Source organism: Molothrus ater, chromosome 5 (assembly GCF_012460135.2).
Source record: "Molothrus ater isolate BHLD 08-10-18 breed brown headed cowbird chromosome 5, BPBGC_Mater_1.1, whole genome shotgun sequence".
Lineage (NCBI taxonomy): Eukaryota > Metazoa > Chordata > Aves > Passeriformes > Icteridae > Molothrus > Molothrus ater.
In genome coordinates this window covers 22,353,500-22,367,438 of record NC_050482.2, presented here as the reverse complement: position 1 = coordinate 22,367,438, position 13,939 = coordinate 22,353,500, and the positions used below count along the sequence as shown (strand labels likewise).

The 13,939-nt window shown below is 36.8% G+C and overlaps 1 protein-coding gene across 2 annotated transcripts in view; it reads right to left on the bottom strand.

Annotated features, from left to right (window-relative positions):
• Positions 1–13,939, bottom strand: part of CADPS2 (calcium dependent secretion activator 2) — a 284,523-nt gene that overhangs the window by 128,221 nt on the left and 142,363 nt on the right. For both annotated transcript variants that reach the window (XM_054514815.1, XM_054514814.1), the window contains exon 8: positions 7,848–7,987. In XM_054514815.1, the coding sequence (XP_054370790.1) occupies positions 7,848–7,987 (140 nt within the window). The remainder of the gene's footprint in view (positions 1–7,847; positions 7,988–13,939) is intronic.

Sequence of the window (13,939 nt, the reverse complement as noted above, 5' to 3'; positions counted from 1 at the left end):
AGCTCCTCAGTGTGAGTAGATGAGAATGAGGTTCTTTGGACAACTTGGGCACTAGAGGCCAGCTAGACTGAGTAAATATTGTTGCATCCCATTTGCCAGTAACAGGACAGGCAAGAAAAACTGCACACAATATAAAATCATGGTGAGAGGGAGCAACTAAGTTTTACTTAGACCCAGCTGAGATGAATACACACAATTCTTTTGAGGGGATCATCTTGCAGCAGACTGCTGCATCCCACAGTGCTTCAACATGTAGCAAGATTTCACAAGGCAACAACTGTGACAACAGGAATCAGGAATATTTTTGTTATTTGGTTAGTGAATCAAGAACACATCTTCACTTTATAGTAATCATCCCTTTCCTACACATGAGGAAGACTGGCTGAGGATTATCTTTTTACAGAGGAGTTTCAAATGGCACAAAGTTAGTAGAAAAATCTCCCATTTGTATATGGATTGCTGGTCATCTCAAAAAAATGTTGGCAGTGGGCAATCTCTCAAGCATTTTTAAAAAGATTTACCTTATAAATTTACTTGAGACTAATTAGGAGTAATTGTAGTAGAAATGACAAAAATACTAACTACTGTTCTAAGTGCAATATATCTAGAGAAAAGTTTACCTTACTACCTCCAGTGCACCTTTTCTGTTTTTCAATTGCCAGTGTCTTAGCACTAATAAGCCATCTTGTCAAGGCACCCCACCCTACCTAGTAGCTGCTTTGAGAAAACTCAGAGAATGCTTACATAGCCTAAACACCTAAATTTTTTGGCTGCTATAGTGAGCCCATATGATTAAATGATCAGAAAAGAATTGTAAACTATCTGATGCTATGTAAAGCTTGCAAAATTCAAACAAACTCAACAGCTTCCATCTGACTTCTATGCTTGCTGGCTTTGAATTCACAAACAAAATAGTAAGCATTCCACCAAAGGAAAAGGGAGAGCTTTGCTCTTTGAGGCAGCAGCTGAAGTCATTGCTCTGCTACCCTTTTCTAGGAAGAAATGCAACAGCAGCCAACAGAAAGCTAGATGGTGCTACTAAGCTGACTTTATGATTACAACCAGATATGCAGCACACAAACTTGGAAAAATGAATCAAATACTATAAAGGGATCCAGAAGAGTTTAAATATGTAGATGAAGAAATGAATTAGGTAAATATTTGAGCATTAGGTAAGTATTTGAGTATTTTAACATTTGGTTCAGGAAATTAACCTATATTGATAAGAAATGAAAAAGCAAAACAAATCTCTCGGATAATCTGCTCTTTCTTTTGAAAGAGAAAAAGATTAAGGAGAAACATATTTCAGTAACTGTTGAAAAGTAATATACAAAGTTTTATCTCACAGAACGTAGTACTAACTGAAGAAGTCTATGCTTCATATTACCATATAATACCAAGCATTAGTAAGGATTTTCTAAGATGTTGGAAACACCTTAACTATTATTGGGTTATAAACACTTTCCTTCACTTTGAAGCAATACTACACCTATTCATTTAAGAAAAATTAAACTTGAAGTTTTAAATTAGCAAAAAATTCCTTCTATCTTATCTGTGACAGGGATCTTGCAGCACTTGCTAAGAGAAGTATGATTGTATTCCTGACATCTTACTTTATCTGTACAAGTAACCCAGAGTTGCAATAGAGTAATTTCAATGTATTCACCTTGCGTATTTTTCTGAAATAATGAAAGTGGGAGCAGATCTCATCTTCAGATCAAACCCAGATTACCCATCTTTAAGTTGCAAAGGCAATTCTCTTTATCATCCTGCCCTTCTTTGCCAGGTGACCACAGACAAACAGTCTGTAAGAGCTGGCACCACCCTCATCCTGGCTGACTGCAGTGCCCCCGTGGCTCTTCTCAGCTGAGTTATGAGCTCAGTAGCAGCAATGACTGTGTTTATCCAGGTGACAGGCACACACAACAGCCCTACCACTGAGAAGCCAGCAGACCCCAGTGCCATTGTCAGCTTTGTCACCAAATTGTCTGTGACCTTGGGTGATCTCTGTTTATTCCTATGTTTCATTTCACTCAGCTGCAAACCAGATTATACTCATCTTCTCCTCTAAGGATGTGTGACGAGTGTCATATAAAAGAGAGGAAAAAATTACTTCTCCTCTAATTCTACATCTGAGAAGACTGCTAACCATTTGCCTCACAGGTTTCCTTTAGTTCTGAAACTACAGCAGCAGGAGAAATGTGATTCTTCAGTCACATTCAGGAATCAGTACCTATATTTACTACTTATAAATGGTCTCCTAAGAATATCTCAGCCAATTTCAAGTGCAAAAGAGAAAAAAATTTAAGACGTTAACAAATTAACGGTGATCTTTATATTCTCAAAATACAATTATAAACAAAAACCACAAAGCAAAACCCAAAACATCAAAAATTTGGGACAGAAAAATCATCTTGCACAGATTCTTTATTATTACGGAGAGTACAATTTTAAAGAAGTCACCAAAATGCTTTCTTTATAGATGAGAGACAGAGAGAAAATTCTAAGTGCTTGTAAAATGTTTATTCCAAATGCAAAAGTTTAGGAAATTAAATGTATATCAGTTCCATATGCAACATGTCATAGCAGAAAGCAGAACAGAACATGAAGAATGAATTTTGCCCTTCAAATCTTGGTAAAAGTTTAAGGCAAGAGCAAGGCTGAAATGTTTTACTTTGGAAGCCAAACCCAAATACTACTACTTAGTAATATTGTCCTGTTCAGGCTGTTTAATTAGTAAGAATTTCATTTTACTTTATTATTTATTTTCCTTTTTTTTTCTTTTTTTGTGGTAAGACCATGGAGCATTACTAATCCTTTTAAAGTGAGCTTTAAAAAACCATCTCTCATTCATTCCTTTTTTATTTCTAGATTGGAAGCAACAGAATAATACCTTTTAGTCACCACTAGGCTATGCTAAGATACAACTCAATCTACTTTTTAAAATAATGCATGATCCAAATGCACACAGATATGCAAAGGCACATCAAAAAACCCCCATGTATTAGAGACGATATTTAGAGTAACCCACATATCTTGAGTCAATTAACCTGTCCTGCTGGGATTTTAAACCCTAATATAATTATGAATTAAGGAGATCCAACTGAGCCTTCCTGAAGCAAACAGTACCTACCTAATGCTGCTGTTGTAACTCAACAGAAATAAACAGGCTTTTAGCATTTTATAGAGGAAGTTTTTAGCTCAAATTTTACTTCTTTCCTCTGATGATTTGTTTTAGATTCAAGATTGCAAGAGAAAAAAAATTAGAAATCTTAAAAAATCTTTTGTATGTATGTTTGCTTTACAAAGTAAAGGCGATTTTAAAAGTATCTGGTATTTGCTCATAATTATAGATGAGGGAAAGGTTACCACATCCTGTGAGAATGTAAATACAATACAAATTATGAGAAAGGAATCTGGAATGTCATGAATTGCCAATAATTGGAAGTGTTCTACAAATCCCCATTAATGAGCGATATTTACCTTGTCACTACTCAGACTAGCTGTGAATGCTTTGCCTTGTAATGTATTGACAGGATTCAGATACAAAAGGATAATTATCTATCAGACAAGTTAATTCCCACTTTGAGAGCCTTTTATGCAAAAGTAAAAATAAAAATGTAAAATAAGCAATAAGATTATGTTTACTCTAAGATGTATAATAAGTCTTCCATTTTTTAAAGCATGAAACAGATTACATCGAAAAAACATTAATTGTTCCCTTAATAATATTTTTTTAAAGTCAAATTAGTGGAGTAACACTAGATTAACTGTATGAATGTGTCAACATAAAAATAAACCTCTTTTTTAGAAAAGTACAAATGAACTGCAATTGAGATTTTCAGTAGTGTTGAGTCATAAAGATTTTTATTTCTTGCTCTTAGAAAGGTTACAATTAATAATTAAAAATCCCAACTTTATAATCTAATTTAAAATATAATTTTTGGTTATGACTGTGGAAATCAAAGCGAGAACATGACTTGAAGGTGCTGCAGTCCAGAATGCTATTTGTGACTTTAGTACAAGACAGTATAATTTGTAGAAGTGAATATTCTTGAAACATAAATGCAAGACAAGTTTTGAAGTCTTCCAACATATCCCCTGTGTTAGTAAGTAAAGTCAGCCTTAAAAAGGAGAAAATTTTCTCAAGAGATAAAATTGAAAACCACCATTAGATTTGGCCTGTGGGTTTTGCCAACCCTGCAGAACCTGAAATATCTGGGCACAGTTCCCATATCTAAAAAATTGTCTCTTACTGTAATTATCTCAGATAGAGTATTAATCTACTAAAACCCCTCTTTCTGCAATTGGCTGTAGGATAAAATTTGAATTCAACTCCAAATAAATTTTGAGATTCTCATCTGAAAAACATTATGTAATGTCAACAGATTGCCTTCTTTTCCTGTAACAGACAACGAATATTGTATGTTAGTTTGTTAACTCTGACACAAATGTAAGTTGTCCAGTTCAAACACTGGTTAAGGATAAGGCATGAGATGCCTCTGAAAAATACAATGAAGAATGAGAACTTAGCTGGGTTGAACACACTAACTACACTAGAACTCTGTCATAAAGGTTGTAAAATTCAACTTGCTGATATGATGAAATTCCAGGAGAAAGGATGATCACATTCTGTCATCCTTTTATATCTGTTCGTTTTGTGTACTCTATGACCCTGTACTTAAACATATGACAACATTCTAATAATAAAATAAAATAAAATAAAATAAAATAAATATAGACAAAGATCTCCCTGTCATTTTCAGTATTCAGGATAGCAGCAGCTGTCTTTGAGCTCTTCAGCACTTGATTTTATCCTATGGCCTCCTTCATTATGTTTTAAACGAACCCTGTTTTACAGAGAGACTCAAATTTCCATATTGTGAAGGTTTTCCAGAGAATTGCACATCCTGGCACTGTTATAACCCTGCTCAGCAGAGCACAAACCTTTGGCTGAGCAAAGTGACACTGCCTGCACTCCCACAGCTCCTCCAGAGTGTGGGAACCCTTTTGTACCATATGCTTCCCTAGATTCACCTTCATATGTGTCTGATCCTGGGAGGTGGTACTGTTTTCCCTTGAAAACAGTACCCTCCTGAAAACAGGACAATTGAAACACTAAAAGTTTTAGGCTCCAGATATTAATTTTTAGGATATTTGGACTTGAAGAGCACAATGAATATTTAAAGCCCCATTTCCACTGACTTCAGCTAACAGCTGTTAGTGGTGTGCACCCCTAGGAAAACAGATTCCAGTTTATCAAACTGGACACAGGAAACAAATAAGATACCATCAGTTACTATAGGTGGAAGCATTTCAGTCTCTTACAAGGAAGTCCTTCTGTGCAGCACAAATGGGGATATAAGCCAGTTCCTTTCAATCAACCCTCAACTATTTTAACTGTGAAATATTCCTTTGCCTTTCTGATGATACTGCCCATCATCCATCACAGGTTTCCAGTCTCTTCACAAATGCAGATTTCCCTGATAACACAGCATGAGTTCAGAACCAGAGCAGCTTTAATATGTGTATTGAAGCAGATGGGAATCCCTCTTGAAAAAACAGCAAATGACCACTTAATACTTACACTTACCCAGGAAGTCAAGAGAAGGCTGCAGGGAGTGCCTGGATGATGGCTCTTCATAACATTAATAGTTCCTGACTGTACACACTAACAATTCTGCTAGCACGTGATCTTTTCCCTCCTCTCACTGCAACTCCAGTGCTTCCTACAGTACCTCATCAATCTACTCAATGGTTATTGAAGGAATTATTAAGTTTTTATTTCATTTCACATATGTTAATGGTGGAGAAGTCCACAGATCCATTGGTGCCCTAACTTTCCTTAACAAGTATCTAGGTAATAATCATTATAGCTAATAGCTATAAAGAAAAGGAAATGATGACTGACCCAGAGCATTTTTAGTGAGAAGAATAGCCTAAAGAATAGTCACAGCAATGACCCTGAAGTAAAATGTAGAAGTAAATCACAGTGCCAGCAGACAAGTATTCAAAATCAATCTGAGGAAGCAACCACCAGCAGCAGACAAAGGGATAATGGTTGAACTAAATTATTGACAACAATATTTGATTTGGTTCTTTAATGATCAGACAAGAAGACTGATATAAACCAGTTTGGAAAACTGAACTGGGGAGTTTAGGAAGACCCTCTGAAGACCCCAGAAGAAGAGCTCCTCGCCAAGACAGCCTCTGGGGAAACACAGGAGCATGATGAGAGGAAACACTGGAGCCTTCTCCTTGTTGCTGGATCCAGCTGCACATTATACTCTAATTGGGGCTGTAGACAGCATGACCCCAATATTATCAGTGACCTGATCAAAAATGGGAACTTCTCCCAGCCATTGCTTGGGATGGGTGCATGGCAGCACAACACCCCTGATGTGTTTAGGGTGGCAGTTTGCAATTGAACCAGGTCATGTTCAGATGAATCTGTTGGGACATCATTCTTTGCTGATGTGCTTCAAGTCAGCCTGCCTGTGGGGCTGCCTTTTGACAAGGCTGCTGAGGAGGGCGGGCAGCAAGCACTGTGCCCCCTGCATCCTGCACTGCTGCAGCAGCTCAACACCCTCCAGCAGCAGGAAACTGAATCCAGGCTAGTGGGCTGGATCTAGATGAAGATGTGCCACCATCACCAAACCATTTCACAGGTGTTTGGTGACTGCAAATGAATGGGGCAGAAGGTGGGACTCACAGGAGAGCACCGTGCTTTAGTACAAACACTTATCTCTGCTCTCTACTCCAACTTATCCATGTTACCTGAGTCTTCCTGCTTTCTCCAGCTACATTATCCCATTTCCCTTATGTATATGCTGCCCTGCTTGGAAGTTTTCTCATCTCAGTTCAGTCTCCAAGCACAGTACCTCCAGTCCCCTGTTGACCCCATGACTGGTTTCCTCCCTTTCCTCACAGTTCCTGGTCACCAGGCACAGGTCTCCATGCACCAAATCCCATTGTTACAGTCCCAACCATTTGTGTCTAAGTTTCACAAAACCAAAATGAGGGATACAATTGGCACCTGGGAAATTTGAGTCCAACTGATTAACACTTTGAAAAAATTACGTCAGTTTGGTTGCTTTTTTAAAGAAAGCATAATACATAGGAAATTTTGGCAATTATTGCCTGTGTACAATGGGCAGAATACAAACAGGAGGAGTCTAAAAAGAAACCTATATAGCATGGACAGTATATTGATTCTTTTTGATTGCTTTATAAAAACAATACAAACTTGCTTACTATCAGCAACACTACCTATTTTTGCAGGTGGGCTGAGGAATAGTGGTGGCAGTTGATTAAAGGAGCTCTCTTTATGAACAAATCTATTCCACACAGTTTCAGTGTTAGACAGAAAAACATCCTTAAACTAGCATTCATACATAAATTTTTTTCAAGAGAAAGACCATACAGCAGACAGAGAAAGGAAGGGGAGACTATGTGGCAAATACCACTTTATTCAGGTATATAATTAATCCTATTTTAATGGAAAAATATGTTTCTCCTAAATTTTTTTTAACAAAGTGCCATAAATTGCAACATTCAAACCAGTATCTAAATGAGACTGTACTCTAGGTTCTGCATTTCAGTCGTAGCTCATCATCTGTATTTACACATCACTGAACATCTGAAATGAACCTTATTCCTGACTAGTCCAAACTTTTTGTATAAAATGAAGATATAACACAATACCATAGTATAGGAAATGTTTTAGACATTTGAAATGTTTTACAAACTTTATGATTTTAGATACTTTGTTAAATACTTTTTAGATACTTTGTTAAAACATAGGCACAGTGAGACAAAATAGAGACAGACAGGAAATGGACACTTACCCACAGTGCTTCATGTGAGGTGGTTTATCCATTCTCACTGCTAGTTTAATTTTCAGGTCACTGTCCTGGCTGTTTTTGGGAACTATCATTTTATGCAGATCAGGGGACTTTGGACTATTGGACGTTGGATATAACACAACCTGCAAGTCATGGAAAGAAAAACTTCAGCAAGTTGATTAAAAAAACTGCTTGTAGTCTTTAATGGAAACATCTAAGCAGTGAAGATTCTAGTTGCATCTCCTCCAATACAAAAGATGACTAAAAAAGATTTCCTAAATCTAATAAACCAGCTGACTCAATCTCATTGTAACAGACCAATTTCAAAAATTAACTCCTTCCTTCTCTTACAAATGGAAATTTTCATATTATGAGTTAATAAAATTTCCTCCCGTTAATACATTTTGAATTAACTTTTTTTTTTTAAAGGAACAGTTGGCATTTCAAAAGGGTCATGTACAATAAAATAGGAACTTAAACTTTTACATTATTCAGTGCTCTGCTGGAAACCCTTTTGAAGCCATTTGCTGTAGATTATGCAACGGATCAGCCCTCAGTAGTGGCATTGCTTGAGAGAAGATAACCAAAATGTATGTCTTGTTACTGTCTCCAATTTTGATCAATAGCATTAATAAAAGTCAATTTTAGTAAAAAACCACAGAAATTGTAGATGAATTCCAAAGCACCTTTGCTGCAAATGGAAGGTAATAGATGTAAAATACTATGTCCAATCCACATGTGATATAAAAACCCCCAAGCCACTGAATTTTAAAGATTTAATTTTTAAAACATTTATATAAATTTATTGAAACTTTTATTAACAAGTAATTTTAGTGTAAGTCACAATCAATAAAATATTATTGTTATTAGTATTGTTAGTTATTTTTATTTATTAGTATTGTTAAATATTTATTTACCATCTAAAAAAGTGTAACCATTTATAGTCAGTACAATTAAAAATTACTGCTTCATCAAATTCTTACCCAAAGTGACATGTTCAGCAGTTAAATGCTGCTGAAATATAATTTCTTTCATTTTTCTTATAAGCACTACTTTTGAATCTGGATTCTGAAGTATTCTAAAGTATTAGATTTTAGACTCTAAAGTATTCTAAACATACTACTTGGGAGACTTTCATAACATTCAGTGAGTTCTGAATTACAACTACCATGAATTACTGTTATCATTTCGAAAGTAACAACACTCTAAAAAGCATCATTTTTCACATCTTTCATTTCTTGAAAAATAAAATGAATCATTACGTTAACCATCAAGTTAATTTCCTACACATAGTACTTGTGTCATATATATAAAATGCAATTTATTGTCCTCTGTGTTACTACAAAGGATAAGTTAAGGATTTGAGCAAAACTGTCCAAGCAAGTATAAATCTAACAGATGTTATTAGTCAAAAATATTACAACAGTGTCATTAAGATCTAAATCATCTGAAAGATGGTGTAAGTAGAAGGCCTTCAGTTCCTCATCTCAATATTTTGCAGAAGCACATTCTGTTATTATCAGGAGCTCCAGTCAAGCAGAGGAATATGATGCATCACTCCTAATCAAATATGCAACCTTTGTAAGTCCAGTGGAAGAATTAACCTGTCAGATCTATTGAGTACATTCAGTACCTTTTAAAGCAATAGCAGAAGAATCAGTACATTCTGATTTTAGCAAACCTGGTTACTTTTTTTTCTTTTTGCAAGTGCACAGAAACCACTACTTATAACAGAGTTATTCCTTCTTTCTGGTTTTCATTCTGAGTAAAAGGCATTCCTTAAATAACATTTAAAAACATTTTGAGTATGGAAACCTTTGCGTTCTGATGTATCAAGGGGGAAATTATTTTTAGTTTATTTATCCCTTTAACTGCAAGATTATATAAGCAGAATTATTATACATTCCTTGCATTTAGTCACTAGGCATTCACACAGGACTGCAGGTGATGCTAAGAATTTTTCCTTTTCTACAGTCTGCAATTCCTGTTGTCTTGTAACTGCTTATTACAACTCATGCATCTCAAGTGACACCTTTCTCCTGTCAACTTCCTGAGTTTTTAGAATGCTGATGAAAATAAAAGTAGACAAGAGTATGATTAATTTATATCTGTGGTAGTGACAATTCCTTTTCTGAATTTTAAAAGGAGTATAATGGAGCTCCAATTTCAAAGCTCTCACAAAGAATACGTATCTGTCAGACTATTTGACCCACTGTGCTGGGTTTGTATTACATTTTGTCAAGCCTTCCAGCTTTAAACAACGAGAGCTTGAAAGAACTTTGTAATCAAACTTTTTGTTACACAAAAAGACACACAAAGCATTTGACAAGCATGAATTATCTTTGCAAAAACCTTCATACTAATATTGCTCTGAAGGGCATTGATAGCTACTGTGAACCACAGCATCAGGTGGCTGTAAGATGCAAGCTCCCACAAAATCACTGAAACCAAAACACTCGGCAACTTCTCCTTGATAAGAAAAGTAAAAAACTGCTGAAATTTATATTAAAAGCATTCTCTCCACTATGGAATACTGCAGTGTGAGGTCATTGCCATTGTCCATGGAGAAACTTTCTAAGGTTATTCTGTGTCAGATTTCCTTAAGGATTTAAATCTTCTGGTTGTTTCATAATCTACTTTTAAAAATGAAATGGTATCAACTCAAATGTCTCCTCTGGCAGACATAAGAATCACCTAGAGGATACCCTCACTGTGCCTGAAAATTTTGTAAATTTAATAGAATTCCTACTGAATCATATGTTTCTGTACTACATCATATATTTCTGAAGTTTATTTTATTTTATTTTGATTTATTTTATTCATACACCTGTGGATATCACCAGAGTAGTTTATTCAGCAGCAGCACAGAGCATTATGAGTTTTTAGTATAGGAAAGTGTTTACCATAATTATACTAACAGGTAATCAACATTAAAAAGTATAATGAACTATTAATGACTAGAAAGCTACATAGCAAACACAGCTGCTGTGCATTGCATTGCTTCAACTCATTTAAGGCAAATTAATAGTATGAGAACAGCGTGGGTTGAGATAATTCAGTAAATTTAATCATCTCATAATCATTAAAAAATACTTGACCACGTGTTCCAATTATATCTAGCATTACATTTCCTCAGATCACACAGTAACTAAAAAAGTGTCAAGTTCACTTTGCACCCCTCCACATCTGGATGAAAAATAAACACAAAAATTTTAAATATCATAGAGCATAACTTGTAGGCATTTGTGCAAAGTGAAGTTCTCAAAATATTGTTTCTTAGCTGTAAATGACCAAAAATGTTTCTCTCTTGACCTTAAAAGTTGACAGGTAGAAAGACGTTGAAGCTAGTATCATTTGATAGCTAAACTAACCACCATTTTTGTGATTCCGTTATTTATTTAGGTCCCCAGCTGGATCACAGTAAAAGAAGTTAATTTAAGTACACCTGAGCCAAACAGAAAGGCAACTATTAATTCTATTTTTGGCACATTGATCATATCTTCTTTTAAAGGTATGAAAGAAAGGTTGAGTTGTCCAAAGTATTCTAAAAGCTTGAGCAAAGAAAACTGGGGGCATTCTTGCTTTCTCAGAGAAGATAACTGAGCAAAAGATTCAGAGTAAAAAGTGCTGTGCTGAAGTATCTCCTACTGGTACTCCCATGTTGAGATAAAGCTATCAAGCTAACCATTCCAGGCTGCAGTTGTCCTGTTATCAAAAAAAATATGCAGCCTCCAAAAGGGACTCAAGAAGGCAAGAGGCAAACAGACTAGCGAGACCTTGAGAAAAATCAAGTCAAGATATTCTCTGTATTTTCTGCCACCTGACACCTGTGGCTGCATGTCAGCCAACTTATGTCCTCATGTTCTGGATGCCCCCCAGTCCCCTACTTCCACCAAACCCCATGATATTCAACAGCTGAACACAAGTGATGGAGTTACCCAATCAATACTTCTGACCCAAGTATTTGATATGAGAAAGATTTTTCAAGTAGGGATGGTCTAACACACATTTTGAGATCTTAGACTCTGGGCACCAGACCTTGGTAATCATGGTGATTCTGAGACAACTATGCTGAGTTTTGGCTCACTGTCACAAGCAAAAGAGATGAAAGTGAAGAAGATCTCCATCTTAATGCCCTGGCTGAAGAGGCAGGTGATGTTTAGCGTGCTATTAGACAAAATTGTTATCTTGCCTTCAGTACAGACAGATCTGTAAAAAAACAGAAAGATCCAGCCTATCCACAGTCTTCTCTTCATAACGCAGCCTGGGTCATCTTCAGAAAGCAAACCAAACCTCAGACTAGCCTCATCCCCAGGGATGCTACTGATGCATGGGGCTGCCCTGGTGTCTCCCAGTCCTGTCCTGTGCCCTGATACCCCAGGGAGTTGCTCCTGCTTCTGGCACCCAGCTTCCTATCCTTTCTCCAAACTCTACAGTCTCCAACAGGAAAGCTAGAAAATTTTCTGAGACAAAAGTTCTCATGCCTGATGTGCTCTTTCAGAATACAAACGGCTCCAACCTCACTTATGGGACATCTGATTTTGAAAGAAATGTCTACTGAAATGTCTCTTCTCAAGACATCTTCTGCCCTAACTTGAAAGTCTGGAGCTGTTCTGTGTTGTCAGCCCCTTTCCCAAAGACTGGCTGATGTCAGAAAGGCAGAAGCTGCTGTCAGTGTGACAAGAAGCTCAGCTGCATGCCCCAGCAGCAGCCTGCCAAGCACAGCACTACACTCACTTTCCCTGAGCATGAAGTCATGACATCCTGCTGCCAGGAGGATGAAGAAAAAGAAGCTAAAGAAGAGACTCAAATTAGAGGTAGAAAGGGCAAAAAGGAGATGTCTCTCTTGAGAATAATCCCCTTACAAAAGTTATCATCTTGGGAACCCCTAAAGAATGGGTTAATAAGAGCTCGATCACCAAGGGAGTTTATGAGTTTTCTATGCAAGCTCCATCATCTCACCTATTGAGTGATCTCTTGCTTTTTGGCTATGACTGCATTATGGCTGAAACACCAAGACAAGGCTTTGGGTAACAGGTGGTTAAAAGAAACAAAAACCAAGAGAAATTGAATAGGCACATGGTGAGAGAGGTATCTAAAATACTGCTGATGAAAAAGGACTGGGAAGACTTCACAATTTACACAATCAACCTCTGTTGATGGTGCTGCCTGAACACTAACCCTAACAGGCCTTAGCAATTGATGAAAGTAGTCTTTGAGTCCTTCCCAAAGAGCCTCTCCCCCACATCTAAGAGAGACAAAGCCTGAATGCAAAGTATCTCAAGCATTTTCAATGAGAGGCACTCTCAAAGAAGCTTCTGAGAACCTCCCTGTTAGAATGGAAAGAATAATACTCAGACAATCACAGAGTGCTGACAAGCAAACTACTTGGGGAGCAAGAGACAAAGCAGGAGTGGAAGCAATCTCTTATAATTTTCCAGACTTAAAAAAGAAAGACAGAAGAACTCAGGGCTGAGAAACCACAGTAATTTCAAAGTGTGATGGAGAAACACAATCCCCAGGATGGCAGGCTTTAAATTAACAGTCACAGAATGAAACTGTCTCTGCTCAGGGGCTCTTTGAATGTGGCACAGAAGAAAAACAACAACTGCCCAGTGCAGTTGACATTCAGAAACCCATCAATCCTGTGAGTATAGGTACCTAGCCAGTACTGCTATTTTATAATTTTAAATCAAACACAGAGTAACAGCACTAAAGGGAAAAAAAAACCAAAAAGCATAGCTGCACAGCTAATTATTGCTGGTTGCAGCTGACTGTCACATGCAGGCTGTGAGACAATAGCTCTCTTTTAATTGAATAGTCAGAGCAACAAGGCTGAAATATTCTTATATTCAAAAAGTATCAGCGATCAAACACCACCTGCTGCTCTCACATTGTATCCACATGTGTGCTAAGCACGCACAAGGGCTGTCACTTTGAATTACTTACTAGGTCTGAACATCTTTATGCACAAAGTACTGAACAAGCAAAAGTGGTCTCAGATCCCTGAGTTTCAGAAACCACCAGGCTGATTTTTTAGAAGCAGTTACATCAAACTCTGAAGGCTTCCTCACACTTTCTCAGCTGTTGCATGT